The sequence below is a fragment of the Podospora pseudocomata genome (assembly GCF_035222375.1).
Source record: "Podospora pseudocomata strain CBS 415.72m chromosome 1 map unlocalized CBS415.72m_1, whole genome shotgun sequence".
Classification (NCBI taxonomy): domain Eukaryota; kingdom Fungi; phylum Ascomycota; class Sordariomycetes; order Sordariales; family Podosporaceae; genus Podospora; species Podospora pseudocomata.
This window is the reverse complement of record NW_026946363.1, coordinates 181357-195884: the sequence shown is the minus strand read 5'-3', so window position 1 is coordinate 195884 and position 14528 is coordinate 181357. Positions and strand designations below refer to the sequence as shown.

General features: G+C 52.8%; 5 protein-coding genes across 5 annotated transcripts; 2 read left to right on the top strand and 3 right to left on the bottom strand.

Moving 5' to 3' along the window:
- Window positions 1-246: 246 nt before the first annotated feature.
- QC762_103360 (uncharacterized protein) lies at window positions 247-3256 on the bottom strand (the record flags this gene model as incomplete). Its single annotated transcript, XM_062884718.1, has 4 exons — window positions 1730-3256; window positions 1539-1676; window positions 1384-1442; window positions 247-1268 (listed from the first exon to the last, which is right to left on the bottom strand). Exons 1-4 carry the CDS (start codon window positions 2737-2739, stop codon window positions 247-249), a joined length of 2229 nt encoding a protein of 742 aa, XP_062747608.1. The 5' UTR covers window positions 2740-3256.
- A 478-nt stretch (window positions 3257-3734) lies between these two features.
- QC762_103350 (uncharacterized protein) lies at window positions 3735-6503 on the bottom strand (the record flags this gene model as incomplete). Its single annotated transcript, XM_062884717.1, has 1 exon — window positions 3735-6503. One exon carries the CDS (start codon window positions 6501-6503, stop codon window positions 3735-3737), a length of 2769 nt encoding a protein of 922 aa, XP_062747607.1.
- A 254-nt stretch (window positions 6504-6757) lies between these two features.
- VPS53 (Vacuolar protein sorting-associated protein 53) lies at window positions 6758-9785 on the top strand. The gene is made up of 2 exons (XM_062884716.1): window positions 6758-7128; window positions 7214-9785. Exons 1-2 carry the CDS (start codon window positions 7089-7091, stop codon window positions 9670-9672), a joined length of 2499 nt encoding a protein of 832 aa, XP_062747606.1. The 5' UTR covers window positions 6758-7088; the 3' UTR covers window positions 9673-9785.
- An 87-nt stretch (window positions 9786-9872) lies between these two features.
- On the top strand, window positions 9873-12123 carry NPR2 (Nitrogen permease regulator 2). Its single transcript, XM_062884715.1, has 3 exons — window positions 9873-10142; window positions 10198-10791; window positions 10847-12123. The coding sequence occupies exons 1-3, from the start codon at window positions 10100-10102 to the stop codon at window positions 11863-11865; spliced, it is 1656 nt and encodes a 551-aa protein (XP_062747605.1). The 5' UTR covers window positions 9873-10099; the 3' UTR covers window positions 11866-12123.
- MSY1 (tyrosyl-tRNA synthetase) lies at window positions 11992-14417 on the bottom strand. Its single transcript, XM_062884714.1, is given in 3 exon segments — window positions 11992-13420; window positions 13475-13996; window positions 14001-14417. Coding segments are annotated over 3 exon segments (2031 nt in total). The 5' UTR covers window positions 14273-14417; the 3' UTR covers window positions 11992-12183.
- Window positions 14418-14528: the final 111 nt, after the last annotated feature.

The window sequence follows — 14528 nt, the reverse complement described above, 5'->3', positions numbered from 1 at the left end:
TAGTGTTGTGAAAATGTATGTATCCCTGATAATCAAAGTCTGTTGGTCCGTGCGCACTGTTTACATCGTGAAGAACCACCCCTTTTGCCCCTTTTCGTTTCCACAGCAGGCTCAGCAGTATCCACTTTCAACCACCCACCACAAATCCAACATCAACACCGCAACAACAATACAACTATCAGCAATCTTCAAGGAGCGGTCTGTTTGATTCAAATTTGTCTAGTCATCAATCTTCAATCTCACAATCTACTTCTTCTCTCCCTCTACGCTCACCTCCTCAGCCCACTCCCCATGCTCCACAGTCCTAAACCCCCACCCGCCATCCTCCGCACTCCTGTACATCGCCACATTCTCCCCCGCAACCCTCTTCTCCAACCCGCCTGGAATCTCCAACCCAGCCCTGCCTCGTTCATACAACCCTTCATCCACCCTGCAAAACAACAGCGGCAGCACCTCTCCCTTCCACGCCCTGACTCCAGCCATCGAGCACGCCAGAATGGTGTGAAACAAAAAGTAGATGCTCAGTAGTATCATAAAGGCAGGGTACATCAGCCAGTACCACCTCACCTTCACCACTGGCGTCATCTGCGTGGCGTCTCCATCGTATCGTTTCTTCGTCGTCTGTGTCACCGCTCCATGAAGCCGGAATTCGTTCGTCAGGCTGGCGGCAAAGGTGTTGATCCACTGATTTAAATCGCCCGTGGTGGCGTTCCACATGGCTTCTACCCAGTCTGATGACGAATCAAGCGTGTTGAGGGTCGTGGTGACTGTGCCCATCGTGATGGACGACATGAAGTTACGCAGGGCGAGCATGGCCTCGCGCGTGACGACGTATTTTGTGGCATTGTCTGTGTTGAGACTGGGAGGAATGTTGATAAAGACGTGCTCTGACCCATGGGCGGCACTGGTCATTGTCAACGAGGTGAGGGAGTGGTTGGCAACGCGGGTTTGGTTCTGCTTGCCGTCCTCTACCCAGATCTTGAGGCCCTCTACGCAGAACCACAGAGCGCATTCTGAACCCGCCAGAAGCAACCCAGTCTCTTCAGTTTGTGTTACAGAGAGAAAGTCAAACACCGAGTAGTAAGCCCGGGAAGTCGAGGAGATCTTGTGGACGGTCCCGTTGGTTGGTGCGACCTTGAATATGCTTCGTTCGCCCGGGTCCATCGAATTTACGATTGACGTCCCAGAGCCAGTTGTGTAGGTGCAAGTATTGGCTGTTTTGTTGCACTTGGTGTATATCTCGGCATTGACACAGTCGCCACAGCTGGCTAGTGTAGGTATGATAGGCCACGAGCAATTGGCAGTCCCGCAGGATACTGGAATCATGGGAATCTGACCTTGATACTTAGTTATCTGGTCGACCCTACCAAGTTGAAGACTCACCTCTGTGGAGATAATTCCGGCATAGACAGCCGCTTTTGTCGATAAAGACAGAGACGTATCTATAGTTTTTGTAAGCCGGCAAACTTCTCTGGAGCAGATGAACATGCTTACCACCAATGAACCCGCGGTGTAGATAAGTGTCCTAAACCTCTGACCTAGCCGGTGCTGGTGCCGGACTCAACGTGCCATTGTCTAGATGCCTCGGCTGCTGTTCAAAGCTGACCATTTCTTGACTGAAGGTCTCAAACCCAACCCCAAGAATGGCAATGGCTGCTCCAACGCATCCAAGGTGCCTATATCCCCATGTCAGCATCGCAAGCAATTCCGTCACATCGGGCCTACAAACCTCCCCTTCAACCTCCAAATCAGCTTTATTGCCCCCCTTAACCCCCTACTCGCAGCAGCAAACTTCCCAAAATCCTCCAACTTTGCTCCGCACTTTCCATCCTCCCCACCCTTCCTCCTCATCTGCGCACTCTCACTCACCCACAACCACGCCCCCTGGCTGATGGCCGACCCAACATACGCATCCATACACAATCTCATCGCCGTCACCAACGCAACAACCCCCGTCTCAAAGCTTATACCGGACCACCCAAATTCCTGCGGCAAAACCTGCCCATCATACGTCCTCAAGAACCCGGCCAGCCCCACCACAGCAACCACACTCAACCCAGCATAAACATACTCCTCCTTCCACCAACTAAACGAGCTGTAATACTTCCTCCTCCTCCTCCTCCCCCCCTCCCCCCCACCAGGCGAGTTACTCTCCTCCATCACAAACCCCTCCCCTCCCCCCAACTCCACATTCTCAAACCTATCATCCTCCTCATAACGCCACTCCTCTTGTTCCCCACCCGGCCCAGTCATGACAATCGCCGGCCTCGGCGTCCGACTCCGATGATGATGCCCCGTCTTCGAAGGCGTAAACCTCTCCCCAATAACATGATCGTACAATCTCTGCGTATAAGTCGAAGCACCATCATCCTGCTCCCTCCTACCACCACCCCCATGCTGCCCATCACCACCACCATCACTCATCGCCCTCTCCGACGGCGCAGAAGGCGGCTCAGCCTTGTGTGACCACGCCCCAGACGAGGAATTCTCCCCTTCTTTCCGTCTATTCGACACAGAATGATATCTCTCCCTTCTCGGGTTCGGCGGCCGGACATTGATCGAGGATTCGTCATCTTGTTCGGTATTCCACGGGCTCCGCTGGGGATTAGGCTCGGAATGAGGGGATTCGTTGCCAGAGTCCGTTACTGGTCGTTTCTTGGACCGGGTCCGGGGGGATATGTTGCCCGAGTCCGTTATTAGTCGTTTCTTGGACCGGAGGGATATGTTGTCGGGGTCCATTATTGGTCGTTTCTTCTTCTTCTTCTTCTTCTTCTTCCCCCTGGTGATGGAGGAAGTGGGGGAGAAAAAATGAGCGCTCCTTGCGTCAGGCCGGAGGAAGGTGACGAGGGGGAGGAGTGATATTGTGGCGGTTCGCTCGGAGAAAAAAGGAATGTGTGTTAGGGTAAAATAATCATTGAGAAAAAAAGGAAAGCGTCTACCTATCTCAGAGGTATTGATGGGAGAGAATGACAGGTAGGAAGGATATAAGGAATAAAAACGCGGAAATAGAGGCCAGAGAGTGGCAGCGTGAGTCGAGATGAGAGAGGAGGGACAAGAGGGGTCCCGAAAGCATGGGCTTTGAGAACTGGAGTGGCATGGAACAGGTATCAAGCGGGCACTGGCCTCCTAGAGACATATAAGGAAGGAGCACGTTATAGGAGAACCTGGGAAACCGCGACTGAGCGCTTGCCACATCATTCCTTCATGGCCCACCAGCAAGACCATCAATTTCACTTGGATGTAAAGTTGAAAAAAAAGACCTTTCAAGAAATTTACAAGCCTTTAAACTATCTTTGAAGGCTTTTTAATTATCTTTAAAGGCCTTGTAATTATTTTTAAGGCTTATTAAATCCTCTTTACACTTAGTAATTATCCTTCACAACACGAGGTAGTTAAATTATATACCAAGCGGGGCAAGGGGGGCGGGGCGTGGGGGAGCCTTGGTTGGATACATAGGGGGCTCCGTAAAGGTTCTCTCTAAACAAAAACAACAATCTGCCAAATTAGCATCAAGGAAGACATAACACCGACACAATATCGCATCAATTTCACTTAATTCATAATGCGCTTTTATTTTCCGCTATGCCTCAATAACCAACGCCATCGTACAATGCTCACTGACTCCTCATCTCATAGCCATTATTCGCGCCAGTGGTCAGTCAACTCCACGCGGCCGGCCCCAACCAGTTTGCCATGGCGATATGAAAATGGAGGGGGTCATAAAAACACCACTGCTAGTGATACGGGATGCAAAAGTCGATCCAGGTAGCCAGATAGTCAAGCCGGCTACCGTTGGCTTCCTCCTCCTTGTAGATACGCTCAAATTCCTCGAAGCTGAGCCTGCCCCATCCACCGCGATCGCTTGCCTCCTTCTCAGCCAGATCCAGTCGTTTCCACTCCACCAACTGTTCATAGGATGGCGGAGACACCGATCCATTCTTCTTGCTGGCCTTCTTCTTGGATTTTTCCGCCTTCACCGCGGTTCTATCGACCGGGGTAGGGTCCTCGTCAGAGGGTGTCTCGACGGCGGGTTCGGATTCAGAATCGCCATTGGGTCTAAATTGCGGCATCGTTGGATCGCGATGAGAAGCCGCCTCTGATGATGATGCTGATATTTCCGCAGGCTCCTCAGATGGCAGAACAGGCAACTCGTCCGGCACAATCTCAGAGGCTGAACCCACCAGAGTGGTTCCGTTCCCCTCACTCTGGTCAACGCTGTACCCGCTAGCAGCAAGAAGCTCTTCCAAGGACAGCTCAGCAGGCTTGCGCTTCTTGGTAACTTTCTGCTTGTTCCTGTCGACCTCTTTGAGATTGATGGATGTAAAGGACGGTCTCCATTTGTCGCGCGCCTCCTTGGTTTCCGCCGCCTTTACCGCAAGGTCCTCCTTGCGTTTGAAGAGGGTATCGAGTATTTCGTTGAACGCCTGCTGAATGACTTGGTAAAAGATTTCCTTGCCCACGTCTCTTTCGGCATCAGGGATTTCCATTCCGCCCCATCTTTCTGGTATACTCCGTGAAGAGTTGGAGATGTTGGATCTCGCATCAGTATCGTAGCCATGGTCATACTCATCATCATCATCAGCAAATCGCACTTTAGATGAAGATCGTGACCGCGAGAAAGGAGGCTGTTGAGGAGCCTTTGAGCTTTCTATTGACGAGTTCGCCTGTGCCAAGACGTCAAGGCTTTCAGGCCAGCCGTCAGGAGCCATAGCACCTTCCTCTTCATCCAAGTAAAACTGCCGCTTCTTCCAACGATCAAATAGCTTTTTTCGTGCTTCAACCCTTACACGTCGGCTAGAGGTGGCAATATAGGGAACGCGAGCGGAGTGACGGTCCCCGGCGCGTCCTTCGCCCTCCCTGGAGTTATCACTGGCCTCCTCACCGGGTGGGGAAGCGCCATTCTCGACTCGGTGAGATGTTTGCTCGCTGGCTCCGCCGTCTTGACCATCACCATTTGTCATGTGAGCTTGTGGGCCGTTCATAACAAGCATCAACTGGTCACCGCGCGGCGACTCCCCCACTATAATAGTCGGTAACTCGCTGGTCCGGGTTGGTGGGTTCAAGAGAGCGTTCAGGTATTCGATGCCGCTTTCTCTGTTCGCCGGTGGCCTACTATCAGCCAGAACAAACAGGCTTTCCTGGGTCTGGGTTTGCTTTGCGAACAAGTCATTCAAAACTGACTGTCGGTCGGAAACATCAGGTGAATCCGTTGCCACAGCCCGGGGGTTTCCGTCCGCAATGTGAACTTCGCCCAGGCTTTCGTTGACAACCTTTCCTTCCAAGGGGCGATCGGTTTCGGGCGGCTGGAAAATGCCTTCGCGGCCAAAAAGACTGCTCAACGGTGCTCTGCTTGTTCCTAGCTGTTGGACCTCAGTCGAACTCATGACCTGATCGTCCAGCCCTTCCAGAATGTCCCTATGCATCTGCTTGAAGAGCACGTAATAAGCGCGGAACAAGCGTAGGAAGTCTCGGCGGCTCACGAAACCGTCGTTATCCACATCGTATCCGTCAAAGATCTTCCTGAGCCTGTTTTTTCTTTTCCTGTAGGATGTGCCGCGGAGAAATTCAGAGAAGCCGATGAGGTCGTCATTATTGTCGTCATAGAAGGCAAACATCCGGTCGTGTAGCAAATTCGGAATAGGCTGTCTGTCTCCTGAGGGTACGAGATATCGCTCAAAGGTCTTGCGGTCCATAGCCAAGCACAGCTCATCCGGATCCTCCTTCCATTCCGTGTTGGCCATGAACGTCCATTGTTCCCAGAGAGCTTCCAACTCTGGGCGTTCGAACCCGGTTTCCTTGGACAGCTTGGCCATCAATCTCTTAGGAAGCAGTCTCAGGCAGTTCTCGGGGTCTCCAGGGTACCACACGGGTTGAAGCTGGCGAGGACCGAGGCGCGGGGCCGGGATCCTGATCTTGTAGAAAATGTGCGTCTTGGTGTGGAGGCCTTGGGATTCGCATGTCTCGCAGAGGTCGAAATCGGCACAGTTGGCGCAGCGGTAGCGGATGCCACGAATCGGGACAATGCCGCACCCGTTGCACTGGCAGCCTCGGTGAACATAGGCGCTGCGCCGGGCGTTGTCCTCGGAGACTCGAAAGAGCAAACTCACGATATTTTGACCGGCTCGTGCCTGAGGACCATATTGATTTTGATCGTCATCATACCAGTTATCATCGAGCTCCTGGGCATCGTCGGCGACCGTCTCGCCATCGGCCAAGGGTCGAACTGTGGTGTCGATATCAGCGTTCTCGTCGGCATGGGATTCAGCCGACGTGTAGGACGCCTCGGATTGGGCGCGACCTGGCGATTCAGCGGCTACGGGGGTGTTCACAGAACGTCTGCGATGTCGAACGGCGTTGCTCCTGTGCAGTCGACCACTCGGTTCGGGTTGTGGGTTGTATAATCGGTAGCAGTATAAGCCGACTGTTGCTGTAGCCGCGAGTGAGAATAAGGCCACACTAATGCGTTGCCTCGTCAGCGTGGATGCTGCGACAGATGAATCCATGATGTCGGACGTGGCATCCTGTTAGCTCTGGGGTTGCAATATTTCCTGCTGTTGAAACTGTCGCGGTTGTAGATGATGGTTTGTTGAAGCTGGGTAGATAGCAGTTGAAGGTCAGGGCAGCAGCAGACAGCTTCAGCTCCAGTTGCGCAACAGTGTGGGTCGCGCCAAGACTTTCAGTTGTCGCTCTAGCTTCGAAATGATTCCAAATTCATTGACCTCAACATCTATAAATAATCTGTTACACGCCACCTAACGACATAGACGGGTTCTATCACTGTTTTGATTTATCTACAGGAAAGTATAACCACTGGTACCATCTCCAGATGTGTCATTTGCGGAGAAGGCTCCTGCTTGAGTCTGGAAATACCACTTAGATATGACTCGATTAGGTTAGTCACTGTAATGCGACCGCTTTTCGGGCGGCCGTTACTTGGCATGGCCTGTGTCCACCTTACCCAAGCTCTCGGCGACGTTCCCTAATAACGAATGCTTCTTCATGGCTGACACGGCAGCAAGTTTCTGGCTCTCAAAACGTCTCCTCTTCCAGCAAGGCATCTTTACAGCCGGTGCGGCCTGGATGCCACCATGAATATAACCGTCGCGGATTCTCTGTCTCTAGACTCAGGTAATTGCCCATTCTATTCGCCACTAGCTTGAGCATGCAGGGAACACATGGTCACTGACGTTGGACTGGGCTGGCAACTCATCAGTGGAATACGAACCGATCGCACATCTCAACCTCCTATTCTCCCACCCGTCCACTGTATCCTCGGTCTCGAGCGTATCCGCGACGATTCAGAAACACAAAGATGAACTCTCCAAGTCCATTACTTCGCTGGAAACGGCGCAAGCCTACGGCCCCGACTCCTCGCTAGAAAGAATGCAGTCGGCTCAGGCCGAACTGGCCTCTCTATTCCAGCGCATTGAAAGCGTGCGAAGCCGAGCTCTACAGACCGAACGCGACATCACCACCATGACGGCCGACATTAAACGTTTGGATGGCACCAAGCGCAACCTAACCCTCAGTATGACTGCCCTCAAGCGGCTCCAGATGTTGACCACCGCCTACGAACAACTTCGAGGATTGGCTCGGACCCGCCAGTACCGCGAGTGTGCTGGCCTTTTGCAAGCTGTTTTGCAGCTCATGCGCCACTTCAATAGCTACCGGAGCATTGAACAAATCGCCGTGCTAAGCCGAAACGTCAGCGAGCTGCAGCGGGAGCTCTTGGAGCAAGTCTGCGAGGATTTCGAGATAGCATTCGCCAAGGGAGAGGTCGGTGCCCGTCGCGCGGTTCTGGTAGAGGCCTGTCTCGTTATGGATGCGCTGGGCGATCATGCGAAGACTCGACTGGTGACTTGGTATGTCAATACAGAGCTGCGCGAGTACCGTCAAGTCTTTAGAGGCAACGATGAAGCCGGGAGCTTGGACAACATTGGGCGACGCTATGCATGGTTCAAACGCACCCTAAAGACGCACGAGGAAGAGCACGCTGTGATCTTCCCGCCCCATTGGCGCGTCAATGAGACGCTAGCCATGTCCTTTTGCGACGGGACCAGGGAGGACTTCAAAGGCATTTTGGAAAAGAGCATGCGGAGACCCGACGGTCCCAAACTCGACGTGAACCTGCTACTTAGCTGCCTGCAGGAAACCATGGACTTCGAGCAAGGCCTTGAAAGGCGCTTTGCGAACGAGCCAAGGGCTAGCATTGATACGCTCAGTTCCGCAGACGACAGGGCACAGAATTTCAACGGGTCAATATCTGCGGCATTCGAGCCCTACCTGAGTTTGTGGGTCGAGTCGCAGGACAGAGCATTGGCAAGCATGATACCAAAGTACAAACAACAGCCCCTCATTCCGGCTGACGAGGAGTTTTCGCCTCAGGCGGTGATACCATCAGCCATTGAATTATTCCACTTTTACAAGGTCACCCTATCCCAGTGCGCCAAGCTATCCACTGGTGAGCGGCTGCTCGACTTGACGAAGACGTTAGCAAAGTACTTGGACGAATATGCTCAGCAAGTTCTTCTTGGCTTCCTCCAACGTGGTGGAACTCAAGGGCCACCTATCGAGGACATCATACTTGTACTTAACACCGCGGACTTCTGGCATACCAACACTGATCAGCTGGAGGAATTTATCAAGAAGCGCATTGACCCGGATATGACATCTCGAGTGGACCTCTCTGACCAGTCAGATGCCTTCATGGGGGCTGCTGGCGCTTCCGTCATGGCTTTGGTCGCCAAGGTTGAGTTAGAATGCGAGTCCGCTTGGCGCGAGATGAGGAACACCAACTGGTCACGCATGGAAAGTGTCTCGGATCACAGCTCCTATGTGAGCGAGCTCCTGAAACATGTCAACAGCAAGGCCGAGGAGATATTGCCGCTTGTTGTGAAGCAACAATATGCTCGCACGTTCTGTGACAATCTCGTCGACCATCTTGCCAACGCCTACATCACCAATGTGGTCCAGTGCAAGCCTGTTTGCGAAACTGGCGCCGAGCAGATGCTTTTGGACAAGTATGTCCTGACAAAGTCGTTGGAGAATCTCATGTCCTTCCACACGGCATCCTCCTCGACTCAACCGCCCGCTTCATTCGTAAAGCATGTCAACACATCCATGACCCGCATGGATCCGTTGCTTAAAACCCTACAAGTTCGCCCTTCACCACCAGAGGGTCTCGTTCAGGCCTATCTTATACACATCGCTGACCGGTCCGATACCAACTTCCGCAAGATTCTGGAGCTCAAGGGTGTGCGGAGAGCAGACCAGGCACATCTCCTTGAGTTGTTCGCCATCCATCGGGAAGGTCCTGCAGCGGCGGGAGGCAAGCTTGTCCAGAGCTCTCCTCTTTTAACACCACTTCTCAACTCTACCTCTGGTGGACTGGGAAGTACTACCGCAGCAGGTGGCAGTGGTCTTGCCTCGGGGTTGGCCGCAGGTGGTCTGCAAACTCGTTTCGATGCCGCGTCTCTTGGTGAAAGGCTGTTGACTGCAGCCAGAGATAGTGCAGAAAGAGCTGGTGTGGGGGCGGCAACAGGTGAAGGTGTCACTATGAATGAAAATTTGAGGAATATCGGAAACTTCTTCAGAAGGGATATTGGCGGTTTAGGGGCACGGTTTGGGAGAAGAGATATCACTCCTACAAATAACAGCAGGCCTGACGTATAGGGGTGAGGATAGGAAAAGTGGTTATCAAAATAATTGGGTAGTAAAAGCGATATTGATAGAGTTATGTGCTTGAATGGCTATATATCATGGAATGCAAAGCGTGGTAACCAACGACAATGATTGTGACCTGCTTCGAGTGAATGAACCCAGGGGGCATGTAAGGGTTAGGGTTCCTACCGGACACAACTCATCAAATGCGGTGTCTTTCATCCCCTCAACCCTATCCCCCATTCATCGGCTGACTTGAACTTCAGAGTTCTTTCACCCAGTCTACGGCACGTAAGGAATTGGTCTCATATTTCACCACTTAGACTCATCAAAATCATATCTTTTTGAGTTTTGCGCAGTCACGCCAAACACTCAACTTCTTCAAATCATAACTCGGGTGGGAATTGCGGGGCTTCCAGACGACACCCATTGAAACACCATGATTCAGGGTATTTTCTATGCCCGCTTCCTTCCCCAAGAAGGTATTTCTCGATATCCTCCAGCTTAGAAAAAACAGAGATTGACAAATTCAAATAGGCACAAAGATTGTGGCTCAGTCACCGCCCGGCTGCATTGTTCCAGTCACAACCCCGGGTCCCAATACGGCTCCTGTTCCCTCGCAAACAATCAGCAACCTCAATGCTAGCATCACATCTTCCTCAACGACGCCTGGCACCTCAACAACCACACCCGCCATAAAATCTCCATTATTTGACTTTGCGGTCCTGTCCGAGTACATCATTCCTAGGGAGCCGTTCCGCAACAGGTACATCACCGTGACCGACCCAGACAACAAATACCTTGTCCTTGGTTTCCCTGTTTCTATCCCAGACCCCCGGTATCACCGCAATGAGTTCATCTTCAATTTTGGTCTCGTGGTCGATCACGATGTCGATCAGGTTCCTTATGAGAGGGTTGTTCGACGGCTGGCGATTACCTTTGCGGAAATGGAAAGGCAGAGCGGGTATCTCAGCCAAGACCAGACTAAGGCCCAGGGAGAGTGCGCGTGGGAAGAAAGGAGGGACAAGATTGAGGATGGGGGCTTCTTTTTGACGAGGAGGCCGATTGAGAGTTTGTTGGAGATCATCAAGGAGGATTTGAATAATTATGGAGAGTGCATGATCCCCGTTGGTATGTCCGCCTAATCACCCCCTTCTGATGACCCTCCAACTAACACAACGACAAGACGACGCCAACACCATCAACATGAAGCTCTTCCCTTACCACCCCAACCCACCAGAAGTCAAAAGCTGGCACGTCCCGGTAGCAAAAATGAAACTCGCCGACATCGTCGACCCAACCTGGGACCTGACCCTCCAAAAGGTAATCGCCCACATCGACGGCGTCTCCGACGTCCGCCGAATCGCCTTCCAAGCAGACGTCTCCCTAGAACTAACCCAACTCGCTCTCCGCCACCTCCTCTACTACGACACCATCCTCCTCCTCGACATGTTCTTCTTCTCCTCCTGCTACGCCCCCCGCCCCGGAATCCACGATTTCATCGCCAACGTCGACGGCATGGTAGATGAATGCGCCAATTACGTCTGCGTGGGCGCACTGAGAATTAATTCCAACGACAATGACAAGTATTCCAACCCCAGGTCGTCGTCAACCACCACCCTCAACAACTCCTCCGCCATGAACTCCTTCTCCACCACCCCTCGATCCTCCTCCCACCACCTCTCCACCTCGCCCAACAATTTGTCTCCAGAAACTCACTCCCACCACCCCACCTCCCCCTTCCACAACCCATCCTCCTCCTCCTCCCTCCTCTCCATCGAACGAGACCACCGCCTACCAAATTATATACTCATCAAACTAATGACCACCTTTGCCCCCTCAAAAACGGTAATGGAGTGGCTAAAAATGCACATGGACGCCGGGATAGACGTCCTCAGATACGTCGACGTCCGGAGGTTGGTGCAGTTTGGTGTGATAAAAGGTTGTTTGTACCGTGTTCACAAGCATGTGGTGTCGAAGCAGTATCTAGCCTCGTTAGCGACGGGTCAAAGTAGGAGGTTGACTGAACGGGAGGCCGCGGCTAGGGGAGGCGGGAGAAGGGATCCGCTGCAAAAGTACACGGATGGGTGTCATTGTTTTGATGAGATCATCACCGAGATGGACATGACGGAAGCGGAGGTGATGGAGCGGCTGAAGGGGTTCAGGGGGGCGCCGGCGGGGGATTTGACGGTGCTCCATCGCTGATGATGCGAGCAAAGGGATGATGTAGGCTTTTGGAAAAAAATGATCAGAAATCTCTGGGGGGAAATACTGAGAAGGTCTAGCAGCGAGGAGGCCTACCTATTTGGAGTAGCAATCTTTCTTTTTTCTTGGTCCGCAAACGTATTTGGATTGGAGCTTTTTTATTTACCTACGTTTCTACCTGCAACACTTCATCCGGGTTCATGTGCACACATACAATAATGTACAACAGAGTATAATGCATCTGATATAATACAAGCCATTATCGTACAACTCAGATGAGAACCCAGATCCACGATGGTTATCCCCTACAACTCATCATCATTCCCCCCTCTCTTCCCTCGGCGAACCACCCCCTACCTCCTTCTGGTGAATCTCATCCATCAGCTCCTGAGTCGCCCTCCTAATAGCATAAGAGTCCTGATCCGGGAACTTCATAAACCCAGGCGGCGGCGCCTCCTCCTCGACATGGTTTTTCAAGTTGGTCTTGACCTCGTCCGGCGTCAGCATCCCCGACTTTAGCATCTTCAACTGCTGGCGAAGCATGCGCAGCGCACCGGTCCCCGGCTCGCCAGGGTACGTCTGACCAGACTCCTTCCACTCCTCGTCGCTGACCATCTCAATGATGCGAATCTGGACCTTGCCCTTGCGGAGGATGAGCATCTTGCCGTCGATGAGGTAGTTCCTCGTCTCCTGGGGGAACCAGAGCTTGATGGGTGTGAAGCTGAGCTGGGAGTAGTCCATCACCTTGTTGTCCTCGGTGCGCTTGTGGCCAGGCATGGCGCCAATGTAGGCACCTTGCTGGGTGGCGAGGCGGTGGCCTTCTGAGGCGCTCTTTGCGAGGCCTGCGGCGTAGAGGATGCGGCCGATGGATTTGCCCATGATGAGAGATTCGGGCAGTTGCATGTCCATCTTGGGGGCGTCTAGAATGGAGGGTGGCGTGTCCTCGGTTGCTGCCTTGGGCATCCTGAGCGTGACGCCGGGGATGTCGATTTGCTTTCCGTACCTGGCCTGGTGGTTCAAGGCGGTCCTATGCGCCGCGTTTATGCCGTGCACCAAGCCGACTACCTCAAAGGCCAGCAGATGTTGAGCAACTCGTCGGGCGGGGTTCTCGCTGTGGATCTTCATGGCCTCGTTGATGTTCTCCATAGGCAGGAAGGTGAAGAGCTTGAGAAGCTTCTCGACCTCTTGATCGGATCGCCGCACAAAGTAACCGTAAAGGTCGAACTCGGAAGTCTGGAACTTGTCGAGCCAAACGGCATTGCCGGCGCTCTTTCCAAACTTGACACCGGCTGAGTCTGTTAAGAGGGGGACGGTGAAGCCGACCGGATCGTTGAAGGGACCACCTTCAATTTTTTTCGCCGGATCTGGCTCGTTATCACGGACGACTTTCACCGTCTCGACGCCGGTCACGATGTTTCCATACTGGTCGGAGCCACCGATCTGCATCTGGATTCCATTTGCCTGATACATATGCCACCAATCCCAACCTTGCATGAGCGGGTAGGTGAATTCTGAGAAGGACATGCCATCGCCTTTCGACATTTTGTTCTTGACCCTGTGAGAAGGTCAGCAATGCGCTTGCCGATGAATTCCTGAAATCAACACTTACGTATCTCGGGACAGCAAGGGACCCATTCTCATACTATCCCCTAACCTCTTGAGAACCTCGATCAGAGGAAGCGAGTTCCACCATGTAGAGTTATTCACAACAGCCCGTTTCCATGCCCAATCCTTCTCGAAGCCCCGCCTCCTTGCCTGTTCTTCCACATTCATCCAGAGGGCCTTGAGTTGGTAGTGTATCTTGGTCAAATTCATGGTGAGGTCGGTCCTTTTGAGAGGCGTGCGGCTGACCAACCGGTCAGTAGGGTCGCCAATCTTGGCCGTCGCGCCACCGATCAGAGTGTAACCAGCGTAACCGTGCATATACATCCAGAAAATCGGCATGAGCGGGAGCAAATGGCCAATGTGTAAAGAGGGCGCCGTTGGGTCAATGCCAGTGTAGGCGCCAATCCGTTTGTGAAGCATCAGTTTGCGAATAGTTTCATGAGATCTTTCTCCCGAGTTGAAGTCAGCCAATCTGTTCCGGAAAACAGTGCACTTCAAGTTTACCTCAGCGCCAGACTTTGTAGACCTACCCAGCTGTGTCCTTCACATAGCCTCTCTCAACAAACATATCCCATGTGTTTTGAATCTCCCCCTTCTTGATCTTTTCAGCCCGCTCTTCCCAATCAGCCTGTGCCTGGTCAATCTTCGCCTGGTACTTGGGGCCGTGCCATGTCTTTTTGCCGCGTTGTTGAGCGTATGTTGATATTGGCCCTCCACCAGCCATGGACTTCATCGTTAGCAGGCATCTCCGGCAGATGGAGCCTCTGCTCATGCTCATGAGCGCTCCTTTTCCGAACGCCATTGCGGCGGCTGAATGTGGTGAAGTTGCTTCACCGCCAACGAAGTCTTACGAAGATCTGATCTGGCACCTTGACCTGCTGAACAAGGGTGAGAGCTCGTGTAATATGTCGATATGTTGAGTGAAACGTCTAGATTCAAGACCCACCAGACGTCTCGATGGACGCTGTCGCGGGCTCCAAGCTCGAAATTTTTGGGCCAAAAGCTCGGGCCACCTCCCACCTAGAACAGGGGTCCCTGCACTGGGCCCGCTCTGGGCT